Source organism: Dromiciops gliroides, chromosome 3 (genome assembly GCF_019393635.1).
Source record: "Dromiciops gliroides isolate mDroGli1 chromosome 3, mDroGli1.pri, whole genome shotgun sequence".
NCBI classification, from domain to species: domain Eukaryota; kingdom Metazoa; phylum Chordata; class Mammalia; order Microbiotheria; family Microbiotheriidae; genus Dromiciops; species Dromiciops gliroides.
This window is the reverse complement of record NC_057863.1, coordinates 646,549,880-646,573,107: the sequence shown is the minus strand read 5'-3', so window position 1 is coordinate 646,573,107 and position 23,228 is coordinate 646,549,880. Positions and strand designations below refer to the sequence as shown.

The 23,228-nt window shown below is 41.5% G+C and overlaps 1 protein-coding gene across 3 annotated transcripts in view; it reads left to right on the top strand.

Moving 5' to 3' along the window:
- LOC122746328 (zinc finger protein 420-like) overlaps positions 1 to 22,459 on the top strand; it is a 60,823-nt gene extending 38,364 nt beyond the window's left edge. Inside the window, exons 1-5 of one of the 3 annotated variants that reach the window (XM_043991853.1) lie at positions 776 to 1,026; positions 2,687 to 2,739; positions 7,333 to 7,459; positions 14,710 to 14,805; positions 20,180 to 22,459. In XM_043991853.1, the coding sequence (XP_043847788.1) occupies positions 1,014 to 1,026; positions 2,687 to 2,739; positions 7,333 to 7,459; positions 14,710 to 14,805; positions 20,180 to 22,203 (2,313 nt within the window). In that variant the 5' untranslated portion in view covers positions 776 to 1,013 and the 3' untranslated portion in view covers positions 22,204 to 22,459. Of the gene's footprint in view, positions 1 to 775; positions 1,027 to 2,686; positions 2,740 to 7,332; positions 7,460 to 14,709; positions 14,806 to 20,179 lie in introns of those variants that run through there. The other 2 variants (XM_043991854.1, XM_043991855.1) reach the window with 2 other exon arrangements.
- The last annotated feature ends 769 nt before the right edge of the window (positions 22,460 to 23,228 follow it).

Sequence of the window (23,228 nt, the reverse complement as noted above, 5' to 3'; positions counted from 1 at the left end):
ATCCACTGTGCCACCTAGCTGCCCCCTCCTTTTACTTCTTAGGTGTGTGTCTAATCCTGATATCTAGTGCATGAATCTAAGCTTTAATAGTCCCTTGATTTCTCTATATATCTGTCCTGTTATCTGGTCATCTTTGCTTTTGCCCCTCACAGGAGAAAATTCTTCTGATTTATCCTAAGTCCCATGTCAAGTGGATCAGGTGATCTCCAATGGTAGAAAGCAGCCCCCAAAAGGGCTTGGCAACCCTCACACCAGAGGTACTCATCTTCCCTGAACACATCCTACCAGTAGGAGAAAGTAATTCTGACCCAATTACCTTTCTTATTCTTATAGTTCCTCATCATATTATCTTAAAGCTGAATTTTAAGTGTATTTGGCATACATTCTGGGCTACTTGTAAAGGATCAAATAACAACAATGGGAGAACACATCTGACTGGGAGAAACTCAGTCCAATCCAACCCTGATTTGTAGTTAACACAGTGTGTAGCCTCCCAGTTTTCCCAGTATCCATTAGCTGCCAGCTCCTCGAAGTACAGGGTCCATTGCTTTCAGTCAGTCTGGTGCCGCAGTTTTGGCATGACAGTCTTTCTGCTCAGAAGGAAAAGGAGGAGAGTCTTGGAGGGAGGAGGCACTGGAGAGGAGAGAGGAGAGGCTTGGCCCAGATGGAGTTGGAGCACGGGGGTGGAGTTTGGAGGCCTGGGAGGAGTTCAGGGTGGAAGGAGGGATCATTGCAGCAGAGAAGACATTCCACGTGACTGAGGGCAGGGCTTAGGGAGGAAGAGGCAGTCTGAGTGCTTGAGCGCTGGGAGAGCTTGATTGGAGGAAAGGGCTGGACCATCCTGGGGGCCTCAGGAGCTGCGCTCTTGGCCACAGGAAGACCCTCCCCGAGTGCGCTGTGGGGTGGGGCAGAAGCAGGAAGTCTTTTACCTGAGAGTTCTCTGCCTTCCCTGGAGCCCAGGTCTATTTCCTTGCAGCTGAGCTCTCTCTGCCTCCCGGAAGACAGCTCTGTGCATGCGGGTTGGAGGTAGGTCTGAGCCAGAGGGCCCCCCTCCCGTCCCCCATATTTCCTGGCTTCTGCTGGCTATTCTTGCCATTGAGTCTCATTCTGACCTCATTGTGAGTGTCCTCCAGGTCTGCCAGGTGCAGGTTTCCCTCCCAAGCCTGGCTCCCCGCCCCCACATCTTTTCCAGACTCTGAATCACTTCCCAAACTTCCTGGCTCACTCTATCATTTCCCAGACTTCAGACTTTGCCCATAGGGATCCCGGAGTCCTGATCTCAGCCTCCCTATGAGAGGACCCAGGGGCTTGGGTTCCCTGTCCCCACCTCCCAGTGAGAGATGGAGTTGTCCAGCCTTCCAGGATCCCGGAGTCCGCCCTTGCCGCCCCTAGTGCTCCACCTTGGACAGTTACCAAAGCTTTTCCCTGCCCCCTTATCTGAACCTGAGGTCCTCGGGCCAGTTCCCTATCAAATCCCAGGCGTGGGGTTCTCTGCTGGCTCCAGTCTCCCTCGAGGGATTCCAAGCCTAAGCTTGAGCAGAGGGTCCCAGGAGCCCTCCCTAGCTCTAGTTCGACCTCAGGACACAGTCTTCCTGCGTTCCCAGGCTCAGCCCGAGCGCTTCTGCCCCCGTGCTGTCCTATGTGCCCTGAGCGCTGTAGCTCTGCTCCCCTTCCTTCCCCAGGGCAGCTGCTCCTGCCTCCCTGCCCCCACTTCTTTCAGAGCCCTCAGGGGTGAATCCCAGACTGGATTTGGTCTCCAGGCTCTGGCTTCCTCTGGTCTTTGCTGAGCTGCTCCATTCCAGAGCCCTCCCCATCCTTAACCCTCCTTTGCTTCTCTCCCTCCTAGATAAGTCAGTCAGTCTGAGTTCTGTATGTTAGGGGGGGAAGGGCATGCTGGGAGGGCAGAGAACTCTGCCTCAGGAGCCATGGAGCCTCTGAGTGCTCTCATCCCTGCTGGGATCCCAAGCCCCTTCTGTCTTTGGGCCTCTAGGAGAATGTGGAGAGGAGGAGGCAGAAGAGGAGGAGTAAGAGAGGGAGGGGAGTAGGCTTCCTGTGCAAACCCTCTTCCCTTCCAAGCCTGCCCCTCTCTGTTGCCTCCCTCTCTCTGTAGGTTGGAATCTCTCCCCTGAGTGAGGCCAGAGCCTTTATGACTCCTGTGGGAACTCACCCTCTCTAAATCTCTGTAGGCCAGCTTCCTCCCTAGGGAAAGGAGGGAGACATCTCCCCCTCTGGGATCCTTCTCCCTCCCCAACTCAGTCTGCAGGGGACCAAGGGTTGTCCCAAGCAGATATTGGGTCAAGTCCAGACACCAAAGTGGGAGGGACATTAGAGCAGTTTTATTATGAGGGTCAACAAATAGCTGTTCCCCCAGAGTATGGGCACAAAGGAGGTCAGCATGGGACTAAGATTACAGGGTGGAGGAGATGGGCTTTTCTGTGCTGAGCTAAAGAAGAGAGGGATGTTCCAGGTGGCTCCAGGCTGTCCCATGTTTATCAGAAAGGTATAGAATTAAAACCGTCCTGGTTAGGTGTGTGTGACATTTGTCAGTAACAGCTTTGGCTGTTGTTCCATTTGTGGGGCCATAAAGGTTGGGGGAAGCCGGAGCCTGAGGTAGAGAAAGACCAGGGACAAGATGGAGGAACTTTACAGATTAGAGTCAACATTGGTTCCTTTGCTACCTACACAGGGAGCCTGGAGCTAGAGGGAATGGCCCCTGGGAGCCTCAGACCTCCACCTCAGGTAAGTGCAGTCTCTGCACAGACTCTACCAACATCAGGCATTGAAACCATTTCCATAGACATAGGGGATGGTCTGTGAAGCTGGAAATACCTTCCTTATGGATTGTTTCTTCACACAAATAGGCATTAAGTGAAAAAAAAAGTCAAAAGAAGGTAGTCTAGCAGGACTAGATCCCAAACTATTGTAAAGTGGTAATTATCACAACAATCTTTTGCTGACTTCAGAAAGAGAGAGATGGATCAGTGGAATAGAAGAGGTACAAATTATACTATGATAAGTGACTATGGTAATCTAGTATATGACAAACCCCAAACATCCATTTTTGAACCAAAAACTCATTAATTAACAAAAGCTACTGGGAAAACTGGAAAATAGTATGGCAAAGACTACTTAGAGACCAACGTCTTACACTTTATACCAAGAGAAGGTCAAAATGGGTACATGATTTAAATATAAACAATGATACTATAAGCAAATTAACAAAAGCATGGAGTAGCTTTTGTCAGGTTTATGAACAGGGAAAGAATTTAGGACCAAAGAACATAGAGAAAGCATTACAAAATATAAAATAGATCATTTTGATTCTATAGAATTAAAAAAGTTTTTGGACAAACAAAAGCAATGTAACCATAATTATAAGGAAAGCAGAAAACTGGGGAAGAATTTTTGTGACAGTTACCTCTGATAAAGGCCTCATTTCTCAAATATATATGGAATGGGATCAAAATTTAGAGAAATACAAGTAATTTCACAATTGTTAAATGGGTCAAAGAATATGAACAAGCATTTTTCAGACACAGAAATCAAATCTATGTGAAAAAATGCTCTAAATCATTATTGATCAGAGAAATGGAAATTAATACAACTCCTATGTATCACCTCATCTCTATCATAGTAGCTAATATGACAAAAAAAAGGAAAGTGTTGGGTGTTGGAGGGGATGTGGGAAAACTGGGACACTTATCAACTGTAGTTGTGACCTGATCCAACCATTTTGTAGAGCAATTTGGCACTATGCCCAATGGGCTATAAAACTGCATACCCTTTGATCCAGCAATACCACTGCTCGCTTTATATCCCAAAGATAACCCCAAGAAGAGAAAAAAGACCTATTTGCACAAAAATATTTATAGCAACTCTTTTTTTTTTTTTTTTAGTGAGGCAATTGGGGTTAAGTGACTTGCCCAAGGTCACACAGCTAGTAAGTGTTAAGTGTCTGAGGCCGGATTTGAACTCAGGTACTCCTGACTCCAGGGCCGGTGCTGTATCCACTTCGCCACCTAGCTGCCCCAATATAGCAACTCTTTTTGTGGTAGCTAACAATTGGAAATCAGGGGGATGCCCATCAATTGGGGAATGGCTAAACAAGCTGTAGTATACGATGGTGATGGAATGTTCTTGTTCTATAAGAAATGACTAGCAGAATGATTTCAGAAAGGCCTGGAAAGACTTCTAGGAACTGGTGTATAGTGAAGTGAACAGAACCAGGAGAACGTTGTGCACAGAGACAGCAATATTGTTTGATGAAGAATGATGAATGACTTAACTTTTCTCAGCAATACAATGATTGAAAACAATCCCAAAGGACTAATAATGAAGTATTACTATCCACCTCCAACTGACTGAATACAGATTGAAGCATGCTGTTTTTCACTTTTTCTCTTTTATATGTGTCTTCTTATACAAAATGACTAATATGGAAATCTTTTTCATAATTGCACAAGTATAACCTGTGTCTGAGAGCAGGTAGGGGAGAAAGGGAGGAAGGGATAGAATTTGGAACTCAAAACTTGAAATCAAGCATTTATTTTAAAAAGAGGCATTTAAAAAAATTCTTTTTGTGAGGTATTTCCCTTGTGCTCTGACTCTTCTGTCATCACAATATGACTAATGCAGAAATATGTTAAATGTGATTGCACATATATAACCTATATTAGATTGCTTTCTGTCCTGAGAAGGAGGGATGGAAAGGAAGGTGGGAGAAAGATTTGGAACTGAAAATCCTATGAAAACAAATGTTGAAAACTATCCTTATATGTAACTGAAAAATAATAAAATGCTGAAAAAAATAAAAAAGAAATGACAAGCAGGATGATTTCAGAAAAACCTGAAAAGACTCATATGAACTGATAGTAAAGTGAGCAGAACCAGGAGAACATTGTGCGTAGCGACAGCAGTATTGTTCTGTGAGCAATTGTGAATGACTTAACTACTCTCAGCAATACAGTGATCCAAGACAATCCCAAAGGGCTAATGATGAAGCATACTATCCACCCCCAGAGAAAGAACTGATATTAATTGAACACAGATTAAAAAAAGAAAGAGCACTTGTGGATTGTACATATGTTACCTCTATCAGATTAGTTGCTGTCTTGTGGAGGGGGGAGGAAAGGGAGTGAGGGAGAAAAATTTGGAACTCTAAATCTTATGAAAATGAATGTTGAAAACTACCTTTATATGTAACTGGAAAAAATAAAATTAAAAAAATAGGCATTAAGTTGAACACAGTAGTAACAACACTGCCCTGCTCTCTTCTCTGTTTTAAGCTGATTCATTGGGCCTTGCTATCTTGAGCACTAAACCCACTGCTCCCAAATTGGAGCCATTCTCAGTATGCTTTCAGTTCCTTCTCATTAGAACTGACTGATAAGATGACCACATCACTCATTAGTCTCCGTTACCTAGGAATCATTTCTTTACTCTAATGCCTGCCTAGCATGATTTCCCCTCACCCCTCACCTCCCACACACACACACACAGTGCTTTTCCTCCCACCTTTGTTTCTTTTTTTTTTTTTTTTTAGTGAGGCAATTGGAGTTTAGTGACTTGCCCAGGGTCACACAGCTAGTAAGTGTGTGTTAAGTGTCTGAGGCCGGATTTGAACTCAGGTACTCCTGACTCCAGGGCCGGTGCTCTATCCACTGCGCCACCTAGCTGCCCCCCACCTTTGTTTCTTGTAGCCAAGCTCTCCCTTGTAGCAACTGAAGGTCCAGGAAACCCCTTCCCCCCTGAGTCTTCTCTGGACAGCCCTGGAGCAGAGCCCCAAAGGCTTCCCCAACTCTTGTCCTTTGCAGTGTTGTCAGGAGAGCAGAGATTATCCTCCTGCTGCATCTCATGTCTTTGTTTCAGATCATCCAAGATTCATAGGTCTTGCTGAACCCCTCTTTACCATTTCTTGGATCAAGTCAATTAGCATTTTAACAGGCCCTAGGTATACAAGCCAAAGATTTCTAGTACAGAGAACTCTTGTGTCTCTAAGACCTAACCCGGCACAGTGATTGAATGAAAGAAGGCATCTCTGCTGTTTGAGAGGCAGCTGGAATTCTCATCCCTGCCTCTGTCATTCCTGGGCACCAGGACTAGCTGAACTGCATGCCATGTTACTCAATAAGTTGGCTTCCTGGTGGTACAATTTAGTCTGCCCTGTGCAGATACCCTAAGACCAACAAGGAGGAAAGGAAGGATTGAAAGAGTCCAGTGTGTCAGGCTACTTCAGACAGTTTCTTGGAAATTTTGACTCTGCAACTAAGATGACCTGAGCAGAGTATAATGGATGGAATTTACTAAAGCCAATATTCCCTTTAGATGTTGAGCAAAAATTAGACATTGCTAAGTTACTCAACGAGTAAAAGGAGGCTTACGTTAAGTATAGCATAAAAAAGACATTCAATACGGATACCGGAGCTCTTTAGCTTGAGTAGACAAGGCTCCCCTCACTTCCATGTGGAAGGTCATTTTCTCAGCAGAGCAAGGTGTGGCAATGCACCATTCTGGGAAATCTGCCCTATCTGAAGAGATGTTTTCTGTCAACCTGAAAATTAATGAAGCAATCAAAACAGGAGAAATAAGGTCTTTAATTGGGGTAGAGGAACTACAACTCAGAGCATTGCAAAGCAAGAATGCCAGGAATACCCAAAGATGGACACTGGGGATAGGGTTTATAGGGAATAAATTTGAGTCAAGTATAGAAGTTTAACTCTAAATAGAAACTACTTAATGTAAATGGACCCTTTTACAGAATAACCTAAAGTTCGGGAAAGCTGGGGAATCTTTGGGAGGGGATAATTTGTTTGGGGCAGATCCATAAGACAAGCAAGAGTCTGGAATGGACAAAGATTAGTTAGGCCAAGGCAATTCATTGGCCTGGGAATGTGGGTCAGTTCTCAGTAAATTGTGGTTATCAATTCCATAATAAGACATTGCTCAGTTTTATTCTAACTGATTATATAAAATAGTTTTCTCAAAATTCAGTCAGGCTCTTATGACTGTGGTTTCAAGACTTGACTCTGACACTCATAAAGATTATGACCTTTGGGCAAATCCCTCCCCTGCATTTCAATTTCTTCGTGTAAATTGATGAGGGCTGGGGCAGCTAGGTGGTATAGTGGATAAAACACTGGCCCTTGATTCAGGAGGACCTGAGTTCAAATCCAGAATCAAACACTTGACACTTACTAGCTGTGTGACCCTGGTCAAGTCACTTAACCTACATTGCCCCACAAAACAGAACAAAAAAAAGAAATTGATGAGGGCTGGACTATTGAATTCTGAATTATATTTCATCTCTACTTCTTATGACTTTTGGTGGTTTAGGAGTTGGTGACCTTCAAGGATGTGGCTGTGGATTTCACCCAGGAGGAGTGGGGCCTCTTGGACCATCCTCAGAAGCAGTTGTACAAGGAGGTCATGCTGGAGAATGCCCAGAATCTGCTCTCCCTGGGTAAGGACACTTCCCCTGGTAACTCTGTAATCAAAGGGAATATCTTCATTCCTAGTGTGCAGGGCTTGAAACATCAGTGAAATACTAGAATGGGAAAGGTGCTGGTCTCCTGGGTCTAAGACACAAGGGCCCTCCTGCTGCCTGGATTTCCTAGAGAAAGTCTTTGCAGTGTGGAACAGGAACCTGAGGGTCTCCTTTGCTCCTCCTGAAGTGGTGTCTTACCAATTCCAGTTAGTCTCAGATCAAAGATCAAATCGGTGTGGAAGCATCTCAGACGTGGAACTAATCTGAGAGCTTATTGAGTTGAGCCTCTACCTGGACATGACTTTTGTCTCCCAAATCTCTGAAAACTGCTCAGGCAGCTTTTCCTTGCCACCTTTTCTCTTTGGGATGGGTCTTGTATTTGGAGTAGTCTTCTTGTTAACAAGCATCGCTTGGTAGCCTAAAACACTTGTCCCTAGTATAGGAAGTTTGTCCTTCATCTTCCTTCCTATTGCTCTCAAATTCCAGCAAAGATGGTAGGAAAAAAGGGAAGGGAATAAACAGTGATTTCCACCTACTCTTTGCCAGGTGCTGTGCCAAGAGCTTTCTTTACATTACAGCAATGGCAATATTGTTTTAAGAATGACTTTGGGTGGGGGAGGGGGGCCAGCTAGATGGCGCAGTGGTTAAAGCACCGGCCCTGGATTCAGGAGGACCTGAGTTCAAATCCGGTCTCAGACACTTGACACTTACTAGCTGTGTGACCCTGGGCAAGTCACTTAACCCCCATTGCCTGCGCAAAAAAAAAAAAAATGACTTTGAGTGAGTAAGTTATTTGGACTATTGTAAATAACCCAAATTAACTATAAATGACATATGAAGGAAGATGCTCTCTCCCTCCAGAGGCAGAACTGATGAATAGAAATGTATGTAAAATAATTTTATGTATATATGTATGTATATTGTGTGTGTGTATACACACACCTATTTCTGGGTAATGGTAGCCATCCTTAGGTTGGGGGGGGTGGAGTGTGGGAGGGAAGAAAAAAATTTACATGATAATTTTCTATTTGAAAGGAATACGGGGCAGCTAGGTGGCGCAGTGGATAGAGCACCAGCCCTGGAGTCAGGAGTACCTGAGTTCAAATCCAGCCTTAGACACTTAACACTTACTAGCTGTGTGACCCTGGGCAAGTCACTTAACCCCAATTGCCTCACTTAAAAAAAAAAAAAAGAAAGGAATAGCAAATTGTACTTAGTTGACGTAACTTTCATCTGTAATGTTTTTTTGTTCTTGTACTATGTTATAGAAATACTTGTTTTATTATATACATTAAAAATACAATTAAAAATAATTCTACTAATTTATCCTTACAATAAACTTCCAGATTAGGTGATAGGAAACTGAGGCAAACAGAGGTTAAGTTTCTTTTTTAAAAATGTTTTTTAAACTTCATTTGTGATATGTAATTATATTTTATACATATATACATAATACACACAAAGACACATATATGATATATAATATAATTTTCTATGTTATTACATTTAAATACACCTTGATACATTCTAATACATATAGCTTAGTATTTTAATTCCTTAAAAAACTTTTATAAATACACATCAATTCATATAATTTATGACAAATTTGTTTAAATATAATTACTACATAAATAATACCTAAATAACTCATAAATGCACAACATATATCTATCTATCTATCTATATATATATATCTGTGTGTGTATATAAATACATATATGCCTCTTGTACCCTTCCCAGCACACTTCTCTCCCACCTTGCCAGATTAAACATTTTTTATTTATGTTTTTCTATTCCAATCTCTATCCCTCCCTTGCCTCCTCCTCTCCCCCCTCATCAAGGTGGTAAATAATCTGATATGGGTTATACATATATGATCATGAAAAACATCACCATATTTTTCACTTAATGAAAGAATGTGAAAAATAGCATTCCCCAATCTGTTTCATCAATATTCATTAATATTTCTTTGGAATGGACTTGGATCATTGCATGGCTGATAATAGTCAAGTCATTTATAGTTCTTTATCAAACAATATTGCTGTCTCTGTGTAGAGTATTCTCTTGGTTCTGCTCCCTTCCCAATACATCATTTCATACGTCTATCCAAGCTTTTTTGAAGCTCTTATTTTTTTCTTTTTCTTTCTTTTCTTTCTTTCTTTTGTTTTTTTGGTGAGGCAATTGGGGTTAAGTGACTTGCCCAGGGTTACACAACTAGTAAGTGTTAAATTTCTGATGCCAGATTTGAACTCAGGTCCTCCGGACTCCAGAACCAGTGCTCTATCCACTGTACCACCTAGCTGCCTGAGCTCTTGTTTTTTTCAAATAATTTATATAGTATTGGGATCAATTGTTTTTTAAAAGTTTGGTAGAGTGGTAATGAGCATAACAGGAAATACACAGAATGTTATATTTTTCCAATTTTCTTTTCTTTTCTTTTTTTTTTTAAAGTGAGGCAATTGGGGTTAAGTGACTTGCCCAGGGTCACACAGCTAGTAAGTGTTAAGTGTTTAAGGCCAGATTTGAACTCAGGTACTCCTGACTCCAGGGCCGGTGCTCTATCCACTGTGCCACCTAGCTGCCCCCAATTTTAATTTCTATGAAAAAGATTGGAGTGTTCTAAAACCTCAACAAAATTAGTAATAATAAAGCCTATTACTGTCTTAAAAAAAAAAAAGTTTGGTAGAAATTCACTTGTGAATCCATCTGGTCCTATAGATTTTTCAACTCATTCAACTTCTTCAAAAACCCAGATGCTATACCACTTGGTGTATACATGTTAAGTATTGACATGGCTTCATTGCCCATGATATCTCTCGGCAAAACATAGTTTCCCTGCCCATCTCCCCCAACTAGATCTATTTTTGCCTCTGTTCTGTCTGAAGTCATAATTGCTATCCTGCTTTCCTTGCTCCAGCCAAACCATAATAGATCCTGCTCCAACTCTACATTCACCCTGCCTGTATCATTCTGCCTCAAACTTGTTCACATTTATAGTTATGATGACTACATGTCTATATCTCCCCATGCTATTTTTCATCTGCTCATCCTGCCCATTCTGACCCCTCACCCTCTCCTTTCCTATAACTGCCTTACATATGATCACTGCCTTCCCCAATATCCCCTCCCCTGTATCAGTCCCCCCCATTCCCCTCCATTATCACCATCCCTACCTGAAGGGTAAGATAGATTTCTATATCAAACTGAGTGTATTTGTTGTTCCCTCTTTGTGCCACCTTTGATGAGAGTAAGGTTTAATCTTTGTCCATGTCTCCTATCTTCCCCTCCATTATGATAATTTATTCATTCATCTATCTATCTATCTATCTATCTTTATCTATATTTATTTTTGCCTCTTTCTGTATGTGTGTGTATACGCCATTCAGTTTCTCCCGTCCTACTTCTTTCATTGAATTTATTTTTAGCCCTTTATTTTATTTTCTATGGTGTTAAATCATCAATGTCACCTTATGATCACACCCTCTGTCTACATATACTCTTTTTTTTTTTTTAGTGAGGCAATTGGGGTTAAGTGACTTGCCCAGGGTCACACAGCTACTAAGTGTTAAGTGTCTGAGGCCGGATTTGAACTCAGGTACTCCTGACTCCAGGGCCAGTGCTCTATCCACTGTGCCACCTAGCCACCCCCATATACTCTTTTATAATCATTCTTATATTACATTTCTTAGACTTACAAATATTATCATACCTTCAATATTACCTTTTGACCACAAGCTCTTTAAATATACTCCTAATGGCATTAAAAATTACTTTTACAATAAAATTATTACAAACATTTTATTATACAGAACTAGAAACAGTGTAAAACCATATTAAATTTCTTACAGTTTTTCTCTCTTCTTTCTTTTTTACCTTGTACTTAGGTTTTAATTGGTCCTTTTATTTGGAAGTCAAATTTCCCATGCAACTCTGGCCTTTTAAGCAAAAATGCTTTAAATTCCCCTATTTCATCAAATATCCATTTTCCCCCCTGAAAAATTATATTCAATTTTGCTCAGTATATAATTGTTGGTTGTAAACCTAAAGCCTTTGCCTTCTGGTATAATATACTCCAGGCCCTGTGATTCTTTAATATGGAAGCTTCGAAGTCCTGTGTAATTCTGACTGTAGCTCTACAGTACATGAATTGTTTCTTTTTGGTTACTTGCAATACCTTTTCTTTGATCCGTGAGTTTTGAAATTTGGCTGTGATGTTCCTGGGAGTTTTCCTTTTGGTATCTCAGGTGGTGATCGGTAGATTCTTTCAATATCTATTTTGGTAGTGATTGTGAAAAAAATTGAAGCAGAGGCAAGAGTAATGTAAGATGATGATGATTGATGATGGTAATGGATTGTTTGGTTGAAGGAGTGATGATTGGAGGAACATGAGGATTGATTGATGAGGATTGAATGAAGAAGATGAGGATTGACTGAGGACAATGACTGATTGATTAATGATGATGGCAGAATGTATGGTACTAATTTTCCTGGGCTATTGTGAAGAAAATTCTTTGTCTAGTTTAAGGTACTATGTAAAAGTTATCTGTTACTGTTGTTGCAATAATCAACCTTATGGGTTCATTGTAAGGAAATATCTCTAAAGTAGTATATAAATGTAGTTTACTATAAAAAGAAAAATGATGAGTAGGATTCTATCAGAAAGACATGGAGGGACCTGCATAAGCTGAGGCAAAGTGAAATTTACTGTGTACAAAATAACAGTCATATTGTGAGATGTTCTGCTGCAAATGACTCGGTTATTTTCAGCAATGCAGTGATCCAAGACAATTCCAAAGGTCTTATGAAAAATGCAATCCATCTACAGAATGAGAAATGATGGTATTTGAATATAGATTGAATCAAATATCTATTTTACCCTCTGGTTCTAATGTTTCAGGGCAATTTTCCTTGATAATTTCTTGAAAGATATTGTCTAGGCTTTTTTTTTTTTTTTGGTCATATCTTTTAGGTAGTCCAATAATTCTTATATTATCTTTCCTGGATCTATTCTCTAGGTCAGTTGTTTTTTCAGTGAGAAACTTTACATTTTCTTCTGTTTTTTGGGGGGGGGGGTTTTTTGGCTTTTCTGATTTTGTTTTACTGCATCTTGGTGTCTTATAGAGTTGCTAGTTTCAATTTGTTCACTTTTAATTTTTAAAGAATTATTTTTGGGTGGGGGAGGAGAAGAGAGAGATGGCCCACACTTGAGCCGGGGGAGGAGGAAATTTCGGTGCTGCTGTTGAGGCCTGTGCTGGGGAAAGTGGGAAGGGTGAAGGGGGCACCGGGCCGGCAGGGAGTAAGTTGGAGCCCCACGTCTGTCTGTCCTGGAGCAGAGGATGAGATGTTCTCTGATATTTATAAGATCCAGGGGTTTGAAAACACCCCGTGCCTGGAGATGGAGGGGAAGATGGTCAGTAGGACAGAGGGTACCATTGATGATTCACTCATTGGTGGAAATGAGTCTGCTGAAGGTCCTGAGGCTGAAGGAACAGATGCCACTGTTATCACTGGACTTGATAACCCAGTTGATAACTGGCTAATCAACCAGACAGCAAAACTTTATTTGCTGTGGTTGTCAGCCCCAGTGAGCCTATGCCCTTCCCCCACCTTGGCTACTGCTACCTCCTGATTCCCAGCAGGGGTGAAAAACCCAAATTCTACCTCAGCACCAGCAGAGACCCCTGTAATCTAGCCGCTGCCAAGGGTTCAGCCGTCTCACCAGATGTGAGCTTAATTCCAGATGACACTGGTGCTGCAGCTGATTAAGAGGCTCTGGGGGTCTCTTTCTCTGGCAAGCCCTTCCTGGGACTGGATCTGTGTCAGTGTGACTGTGGGGTTGGGCTCCACTCCTGTCTCGGCACAGTAGTTCCCTCCTTCAGACCTTCCAAGCACGTTCTTCTGTGCATTTTGCTGCTCCAGGAATTGTCCTACTATGGCATTATTTGGAGTTTTTTTGGAGTGATCCTGTTGTGAGTTTGAAAGCTCACTGCCTTTCCTCTACCATCTTGGCTCTGCCCCAGAACTTGGCTTTCTTTATCTTCATTGTTGTTTTTCATTGTTTTTTGACTCATTTTGTGTCAGCTGGGCCCTGGAGGAGTAATCCCTTTCATCTTCAGGCCTTGTGGTGGCAACCAGCTGCTGGGTTGTTACAATAACCTGTTACTCTGTTAACAGGTTCCTGAATAGTAATTTTGTTGAGATCTGCTAAATCCCTGGGGCTGGTTTTGCTCTGGAAATAGTCTCTGTGCTGGGAGGGCACAGGGGTGGGAATCTGTTGCTGACCTGCTTGGGCAGGGCTTCACTACTGTTCAGCAGACTCAGAAGTCTGTGGTAGGGGTCTGCTGTGAGCCCAGAAGCTGTTTCTGTTGCTGCTGCTCTTGGACCTCCCTTCTCTCCCACCCAGGTAAGACAGACCTTTCCTGCTGGGCTGGTAGATTGTTTCCCTCTTCCTCTGTGAGTTCAGAGGCAGTTTTATGTCTGTTTAGAGGGGAAATCTGGGAGAGCTGCAGTGGGTTGCTTCCTCACTCAGCCATCTTGGCTCAGAACATTGAGGCTAAGTTTCTTACCAAGGGGCATCTAGCTAGTAACTGTATGAAGCTGGATTTAAACTCATGCATTCCTGCTTCTAGGTCCAGGACTTTCTCCACCATGCTACTAGCTCCCTTTAATTTCTATATAGTGGAATCTTTGGAATGAATCCATATTTCTATGGAGAAGGTGCAACATGCCCAAATTTTCATTTTCCAATGTCACTGTTGATCAGGCTTAAGGCTGCTCTATGCCAATAACCCTTTTTATCCAGTTTGGGGAGTAGAGTTTTCTTCCAGAATGGAACATAACAGGATGGGGGTGGGTACGGTAGATTGTTTGGATATTTCTTAGAAGAGGTTGTACAAAACATGCTATTTTAAGGCAGCTAGGTGGCACCAGCCAAGGATTCAGGAGGACCTGAGTTCAAATCCAGTCTGAGACAATTGACACTTACCAGCTGTGTGTCCCTTGGCAAGTCACTTAACCCTCATTGCCCTGAAAAACAAAACAAGCCAAAAAAAATGTTATTTTGACATCCATGCATTACAAGCAGTAACAGGGGAGTATAGACTCACATGTGTGAAGATAATGGGATGAACCTGAAAAATCAAGTGGCCCTGCACCCTCTCTCCTTTCCCTAAAGAGAACTAAATTGCAAGTTTCTGTCCATCCTAATCTCTGATTTCCCTACCCAGGGCTTCCACTTCCCAGAGAAGATCTGATCTCTTATTTTGAGCAAAGGGAAGCACCAAGGATGTTGGAGCAAGAAAGCCTGGGGAGCTGCTGTCCAGGTGAGTGAGGTGAAAGCAAGTTTAAGAGAGTAGTGATTACAAGAGACCTCTAGGGGTTGTGGTGAAGCAAGTGTTAGATTTGAGGGGGGAAGACCTGTCTTGGAATTCTTTTTCAGATATTTCTTAAATTTTTAAAATTTATTTATTTATTTATTTATTGGTGAGGCAATTGGGATTAAGTGACTTGCCCAGGGTCACACAGCTAGTAAGTGTTAAGTGTTTGAGGCCAGATTTGAACTCAGGTCCTCCTGACTCCAGGGCCGGTGCTCTATCCATTCCGCCACCTAGCTGCCCCCTTTCAGATATTTCTTAACAGTGGCTTCCTGGGCTAATCACTGAGTTTCAGTTTCCTGCTGTGTAAAATGAGGGGGTTGGACTCCATGTCCTTTTAGCTGGCTTTCAGTGATCATCTATGATCCTGCAAGAAATCTTTGTTTGTAATTTGTGGGCATGCATAAAACTGCACACCCTCTGAGCCAGCAATACAGCTACTAGGCCTATGTCCCCAAGAGATAATAAAAAAGGGGAAAGGACCCACATGTACAAAAGTATGTATAGCTGCTCTTTTTGTGGTGGCAAAGAATTAGAAATTATGGGGTTGCCCATCCATTGGGGAATGGCTAAACAAGTTGTGGTATATGAATGTAATGGAATGTTACTCTGCTGTAAGAAACAATAAGCAGGCGGGTTTCAGAAAAACCTGGAAAGAGTTACATAAATTAATGCTGAGTGAAATGAGCAGAACCAAGAGAACTTTGTACACAGTAACAGCAACATTGTGTGATGATCAACTGTAATAGACTTAGCTCTTCTCAGCAATATAGTGATGCAAGATATAATTCCAAAGGACACATGATGGGAAATGCTCACCACATCCAGAAAAAAAAAAAGTTTATATTTATATGTGTCTGTGTGTATATATGTGTGTGTGTATGTATATATATATGTGTGTGTGTGTGTGTATATATATATATATATATAGATGTATAGATGTATATATATATTTTGGTGTGGCAGTGAAGGTTCCAGTGTCTTGCCCAGGGTCACAGAGCTAGTTATATATATCCATGGGCAGGATATATCTATATCTATATCTATATCTATATCTATATCTATATCTATATCTATATCTATATCTATCTATCTATGTATCCAGATAGATAGATAGATAGATAGATAGATAGATAGATAGATAGATAGATAGATAGATAGATATGGAGGGGAGAGAAGGGTAGTTTGGGGTTAAGTCACTTGCCCAAGGTCACACAACTAGTAAGTGTCAAATGTCTGAGGCCTATTTGAACTCAGATCCTCCTGACTCCAGGGCCAGTTCTCCATCCACTGTGCCACCTAGCACTTCCATGGAGATACATATTTTAATGTGATTGTACATATATAACCTAAATCTGATTGCTTTCTGTCTTGAGGAAAGGAGAGGCAAAGAAGGGAGGGAGAAAACATTGGAACTAGAAATCTTATAAAAACAATGTCCAATGTTGAAAACTATCTTTACCTGTAACTGGAAAATAATAAAATACTTTTATGATTTAAAAAAAAGAAATCTTTGGGCATGGAATTCTCCAGGAAGTTCATAAAGGGATTAGGTTATCTATTAAAAGCTCTCTCTTAGAACTTCTTCAAGTCCAAAAAACATTGCAGTGCCTGTAACATGCAATACCCTGTGCTAAGCATCACAGACATCCAGAGGTACAAGGCAAATCCCCTGGTATCATGCAGTTCACAGCTTCATTGGGCAGGCAACAAGCCAACGACTCTGTAGAAATACACTGTGGGCAGGATAAACTGGAGGTGGTCAGGAGAGGGAAGGCCCTACAGTTACAGGGGAATGGGAAATTATTGAGGAACGTGGGCTCCAGCTGGGGCTTCAGGGAAGCCAGGGGGAGGATTCTTGGCAACAGGGATAGGGAAGAAAACCCATGGAGTCAGAAGTGGAGTGTTCTGTTCACAGAACAGAAAAGAGGCCCAGATCACTGGGCCCAGATTCCATGTATAGAGGGGAAATAGGCTGACAGAAGACTGGAAGGGAAGCAGAGGGATAGGTGAAGAAGTGCTCACACAGTCCTTGAGAAGATTTTATATTTGATCCTTTTGCTGGAGAGCCAGTAGAGTAGGTGGTGGCATGGTCAGGTAGGAGCTTTAGAAAGATGGACTTGATAACTGGGGGAGGAATAACTGGATGGGGAGGAGACTTGAGGCAGCTGGACCAACCATCAGGCTCTTCCAGTATCTCAGATGGGAAATGATTGGGTCCTTCAGGAAGACAGGGACAGTGTTGGAAGAGATGTTACAAAGGTGGAATCACAGAACTTTGCAACAGATTCACCATGGGGGTAAGAAGTGTGAATGTGTGAGAGGCAGTGAGATATAAGACTGGACCATTGGAAGGATCCCTCAGAGAGCATCAGGAAAGTAGAAAGACACAAGCACAGGGGAAAAGAGAGTTTCATTCTGGAGATAGTAGAAGGATAACCAGCAGAGAGTAAGGTCACTAAAATCTAGAGAAGAGTATGAAGAAATGGTGGTGATGGACAGTGTCAAAGCCTGCAGAGAAGTCAAGAAGGAAGAGGACTAAGAAATGGTCATTAGGGCAGCTAGATGGCGCAGTGGATAAAGCACCAGCCCTGGATTCAGGAGGACCTGAATTCAAATCCAGCCTCAGACACTTGACACTTACTAGGTGTCTGACCCTGGGCAAGTCACTTAACCCTCACTGCCCTGCAAAAAGAAAGGAAGGAAGAAAGAAAGAAAGGGCCGTTGAATCGAGCAATTTCAAGATTATTGGTAATCTTGGAGGAAAAGGTTTCAGTTGGACTGTGAAGTTGGGGGCTAGACTTGAGAGATTTTCAGAGAAAGCCTGGGAAAGGCGTTGGAGACACCCATTGTAAATGGCAATTTCCAGCTGTTTATTCCTGAAAAGGAGATAAGCTACTGGACATCATCTCATGGGGAGGCAAGCATCAAGCAAGGGTGTTCTGATATAGAAGTGCTTTTATTGGTGGCAATAGAGGAGGAGTCATTAGTGTGGGAGAGATTGAAAATTAGTGGAAAATGGGGATACTAGAGGAAGCAGTGTGTTAACATGGGCAATGGAGTTGAATGGGTCACTTGCACATATAAGGGAGTTGGCTTTTGCAAGCCGAGGAATGATCTTTTCATCTCTGATTGGGCCAAAAAGGAAAAGAAGGCATCTGATTTATATGAGATGAAAGGATAAGATAGCCCTTGAAAAATGTCCAGTTTGGGTTTTTTAGGTTTTGGGTTTTTTTTTTTTCCCCCAGTAAAATAAGATACCAAGTTCTCAGGTGAGAAGGTGTGGGTGGTGACTGGGGCTGGAGCAAGCCATAAGGAAAAGTTGGGGGTGTCTTTTGAAATTATATTGGAAGGGCAGCTAGGTGGCGCAGTGGATAAAGCACTGGCCTTGGACTCAGGAGTACCTGAGTTCAAATCCAGCCTCAGATACTTGACGCTAGCTGTGTGACCCTGGGCAAGTCACTTAACCCTTATTGCCCTGCAAAAAAAAAAAAAAAAAACAAAGAAAGAAATTATACTGGAGTACCTGTCTCTGTTCTAGGTTTTAGAGAACTTAGCTGGGGTTTCTCATATATTGCTACTTATAAATTTGAGCCTACTGTACCAGTTTGGGGCATTAAGCATTTATTAAAGCATATTAAATGTTAGTAAAGAAAGAGAGCACATTGCTCAGAATTAGAATCCCTACATACCTAGATAGAAAAGAGAGAGAGAGAGAGCCAGGACAGTGTGACTGCCTCCTCCAACATCCCAGGCCAAGAGAACACATGAGAGAACATAACCTTCCTCAGGTCATTAAGCTTCCTGTGGTCCAGAGGAGAAGCGGCCCTTACACACTGGTCAAAACTAATTGGCAGGGCAGCTAGGTGGTGCAGTGTGGCTAGAGCACCAACTCAGGAGGACCTGAGTTCAAATCCGGACTCAGACACTTAACACTAGCTGTGTGACCCTAGGCAAGTCACTTAACCCCAATTGCCTCACCAAAAAAACAAAAAACAAACAAAAAAACTAATTGGCTAGCATCATTCAAATCTACTGGTTTGCTGGACTTGAGGATAGTCCATATTAAAATGAGCAGTACTTGTTGAGGTCAGTGTCCAGAGGACAGACACTCTGAGAGAAAAGACTTTCAGGAAGGTATGGTTTTAATCTCTATCATCTCTATTCAGAGTGCAAGCTCAAACTTTACTGACTCTCGGCTGGCTCTGAAAGAGATCAGGCAAGGCTCCCTTGAGTGGGTGAGCCCCCCAGAAACAACCGCTATTTTCTCACACGGGGATGAATAAAAAGATTTAGAAATGCTACTGTGGTGAGTGATAAAAGGAGTCAGGGGGATGTCAAATCATTTTCTTGTCATAATGAGGACCCGGAAGACATCATGGAGCCTAAATTTGAAGTGTAGGGAGCCTGGATTCATGATTTTCTTTCCCTCAGTCAGTAGCACATGATGGTGGCTGCCTTTTCTGGCTGTTGCATTCTTGGAGAATTGCTGTCCAGGTGTATGGAGGTGGCCACTATCTCAGTTTAGGAAGCTGGGAGGTAGAAATGAGCAGGTATCCCATAGCATGAGATCCTTAGGGATCTAGAAAGAACCCTCTGAAATCTCCAATATTGGGTCTGGTCAAGTTTCATCAGAGTTAAAACCTGACAAAGGTGACTACTTTGAGGTGATTAAATGCAAGAAAGAAAACATGGCTGAGGACTGAAGGTGCAGTTAACAGTTAGCAGAGAGACCAGAAAATAGGGACTGAGGTAAAGGGCAGAGGCACAGTCAGGAAATCAGTAAGCAATGATGAAGCACCCTCTGTTTTTAGGCATTGTGCTAAGCCATGAGGATACAAAGGAAGGGGAAAGAAAGTCCTTGCTGTTTAGGAGCTCAGAATCTAGTGCAAACAATGACAGGGAAAGAGAAATGGGAAGAATGAAAGTGGAGACAATATGTCTAGTACTGTGGACAGAGCATGCCCAGTCAGAGGGGTTGTATTCTAGTCTGAGCTGCTGGGATTTGGGTCCAGTCACCTAGCCATTCTTAGCTCATGGCCTGAGTTCTGAATATAAGGAATATGCAGGCCCTTTCTGTGTCAGAGACTTGTTGTGAGGATCCACTGTGTTTGAGTGAAGCTCTTTGTAATTTAAATCATCCTTGGTATGTGAGCCAATGACATTTTAAAATGATTGGTTCTGCCCATGTAAGTTTGGAGATTTTTTTTATTTCCTGGGGAAATAGAATGTAAATGAGGTATTATTCTGCAAATGGAGGGAAGGAAATGCTTGTGTGTGTGTAGGGTCAGTGTATATTTGTTTTGTTGTTTGTTTCTTTCAGAAGGAGAGATCAGCCTTGAAATAAAGGAAAGTAGTGCAGAGCTAAGCCTTTCTCTGGCAGAAACTGACAAGCAAATTTTCATGAATGACAGTTCCTGTGACTTCACTTGGAGAGAAATCTACACTGCACATGTGAGACTACCCACTGGAGAGAAAATGTATGATTGTAATCAGTGTGGAAAGGCTTTTACACAAAAGTCTAGTCTTAACAAACATCAGAAAATCCACACTGGAGAGAAATCTTATGAATGTAAACAATGTGGAAAGTCTTTTACACGGAGGGCTTATCTTAAGAACCATCAAAGAATCCACACTGGAGAGAAACCTTATGTATGTAATCAGTGTGGAAAGGCTTTTACGTGCAAGTCTAGTCTTAACAAACATCAGAGAATCCACACTGGAGAAAAACCTTATGAATGTAAACAGTGTGGAAAGGCTTTTAGACAAAGCTATAAACTTTATGTGCACCAGAGAATCCACACTGGAGAGAAACCTTATGAATGTAAACAATGTGGAAAGGCTTTTACAGAAAGCTCTAAACTTTATGTGCACCAGAGAATCCACACTGGAGAGAAACCTTATGAATGTAATCAATGTGGAAAGGCTTTTATATGTAGGTCTCGTCTTAATGAACATCAGAGAATCTACACTGGAGAGAAACCTTATGAATGTAAGGAATGTGGAAAGACTTTTACATGTAGGTTTAGTCTTAAGGAACATCAGAGAATCCACACTGGAGAGAAACCTTATGAATGTAAACATTGTGGGAAGGCTTTTAGACAAAGCTCTAAACTTCATGTGCACCAGAGAATCCACACTGGAGAAAAACCTTATGAATGTAATCAATGTGGAAAGGCTTTTACATGTAGGTCTACTCTTACCAATCATCAGAGAATCCACAGTGGAGAGAAACCTTATGAATGTAAACAGTGTGGAAAGGCTTTTAGATGTAGGTCTAGTCTGAATGAACATCTGAGAATCCACACTGGAGAGAAACCTTATGAATGTAATCAGTGTGGAAAGGCTTTTACAGAAAGCTCTAAACTTTATGTGCATCACAGAATCCATACTGGAGAGAAACCTTATGAATGTAATCAATGTGGAAAGGCTTTTACACGTAAGTCTAGTCTTAACAAACATCAGAGAATCCACACTGCAGAGAAAACTTATCAGTGTAAACAATGTGGAAAGGCTTTTCGACAAAGCTCTAAACTTTATGTACACCAGAGAATCCACACTGGAGAGAAACCTCATAAATGTAATCAGTGTGGAAAGGCTTTTACATGTAGGTCTACTCTTACTAATCATCAGAGAATCCACAGTGGAGAGAAACCTTATGAATGTAATCTATGTGGAAAGGCTTTTTCCTGTAGGTCTAGTCTTAATGAACATCAGAGAATCCACACTGGAGAGAAACCTTATGAATGTAATCAATGTGGAAAGGCTTTTACTCGTAGTTCTCATCTTAAGGAACATCAGAGAATCCACACTGGAGAGAAACCTTATGAATGTAAACAGTGTGGAAAGGCTTTTACACAAAGCTCTAAACTTTATGTGCATCAGAGAATCCACACTGGAGAGAAACCTTATAAATGCAAACAATGTGGAAAGGCCTTTACACAGAGGATTTATCTTAATATGCATCAGATAGTCCACAGTGGAGAGAAACCTTTTGAATGTAAACAATGTGGAAAGGCTTTTACTTGTAGGTATAGCCTTAACAAACATCAGAGAATCCACAGTGGAGAGAAACCTTATAAATGTATTCAGTGTGGAAAGAGTTTTATACTTATGTCTTATCTTAATTCACATCAGAGAATCCACAGTGGAGAGAAACCTTATGAATGTAAACAATGTGGAAAGACTTATAAACATAGGATTAGTCTTAATATGCATCAGATAATCCATACTGGAAAGAAACCTTATGAATGTAAACAATGTGGAAAAGCTTTTATATGTAGGTCTAGTCTTAATGTACATTATCAGAGAATTCACCCTGGGGAGACACCTTATGAATATAAATAATGTGGAAAGGCTTTTATACTAAAGTCTAATCTTAAGAAATATCAGAAAATCCACACTGGAGAGAAACCTTATGAATGTATTCAGTGTGGAAAGATTTTTACACAGAGGGCTAATTTTAAGACACATCAGATGGCAAAGAATTGGAAATCGAGGGAATGCCCATCAATAGGGGAATAGCTAAACAAGTTGTGGTATATGAGTGTAATGGAATACTATTGTGCTGTAAGAAATGATGAGCAGGAGGAGTTCAGAGAAACCTGGGAAGACTTACATGAACTGATGCTGACTGAGAGGAGCAGAAAGAACCAGGAGAACATTGTACACAGTAACAGCAACATTGTGCGATAAATAATGGGGATAGACTTGGCTCTTCTCAGCAGTGCAACAATCCAAAACAGTTTCAAAGAATTCATGATAGAAAATGTTCTCAACATCTAGAAAAAATAGAACTGTGAATTATGAATGCAGATAGAACCATACTGTTTCTGCTTTTGGACTTTTTTTTTTCTCTCCTTCTTGTTTGAGGTTTTTCCTTTTGCTCTGATTCTTCTTTCACAAGATGACTAATGTAGAAAGATGTTTAATGTGATTGTACATATACAACTTATATCAATCAGACTGCTTTCCATCTTGGGGAGGAGGTGGGGCGGGAGAAAAAAATTTGGAACTAAAAATCCTGTGAAAACAAATATTGAAAACTATCCTTATACGTAACTGAAAAATAATAAAATACTTATATAAAAAAAAGACATCAGAGATTCCACACTGGTGAGAAATCTTATGAATGTAAACAATGTGAAAAGACTTATAAATGTAGGATTAGCTTTAATATGCATAAGGTAATCCATACTGGAGGGAAATCTTATGAATGTAATCAATGTGGAAAGGTTTGTACATGTACATGTAGGTCTAGTCTTAACAGACATCAGATAATCCACAATGGAGAGACACCTAAGAGACACGTAAGAGAATTCACAATGGAGAGGAATTATGCCCAAAGAATTATTAAACTGCCCCCAAATCTG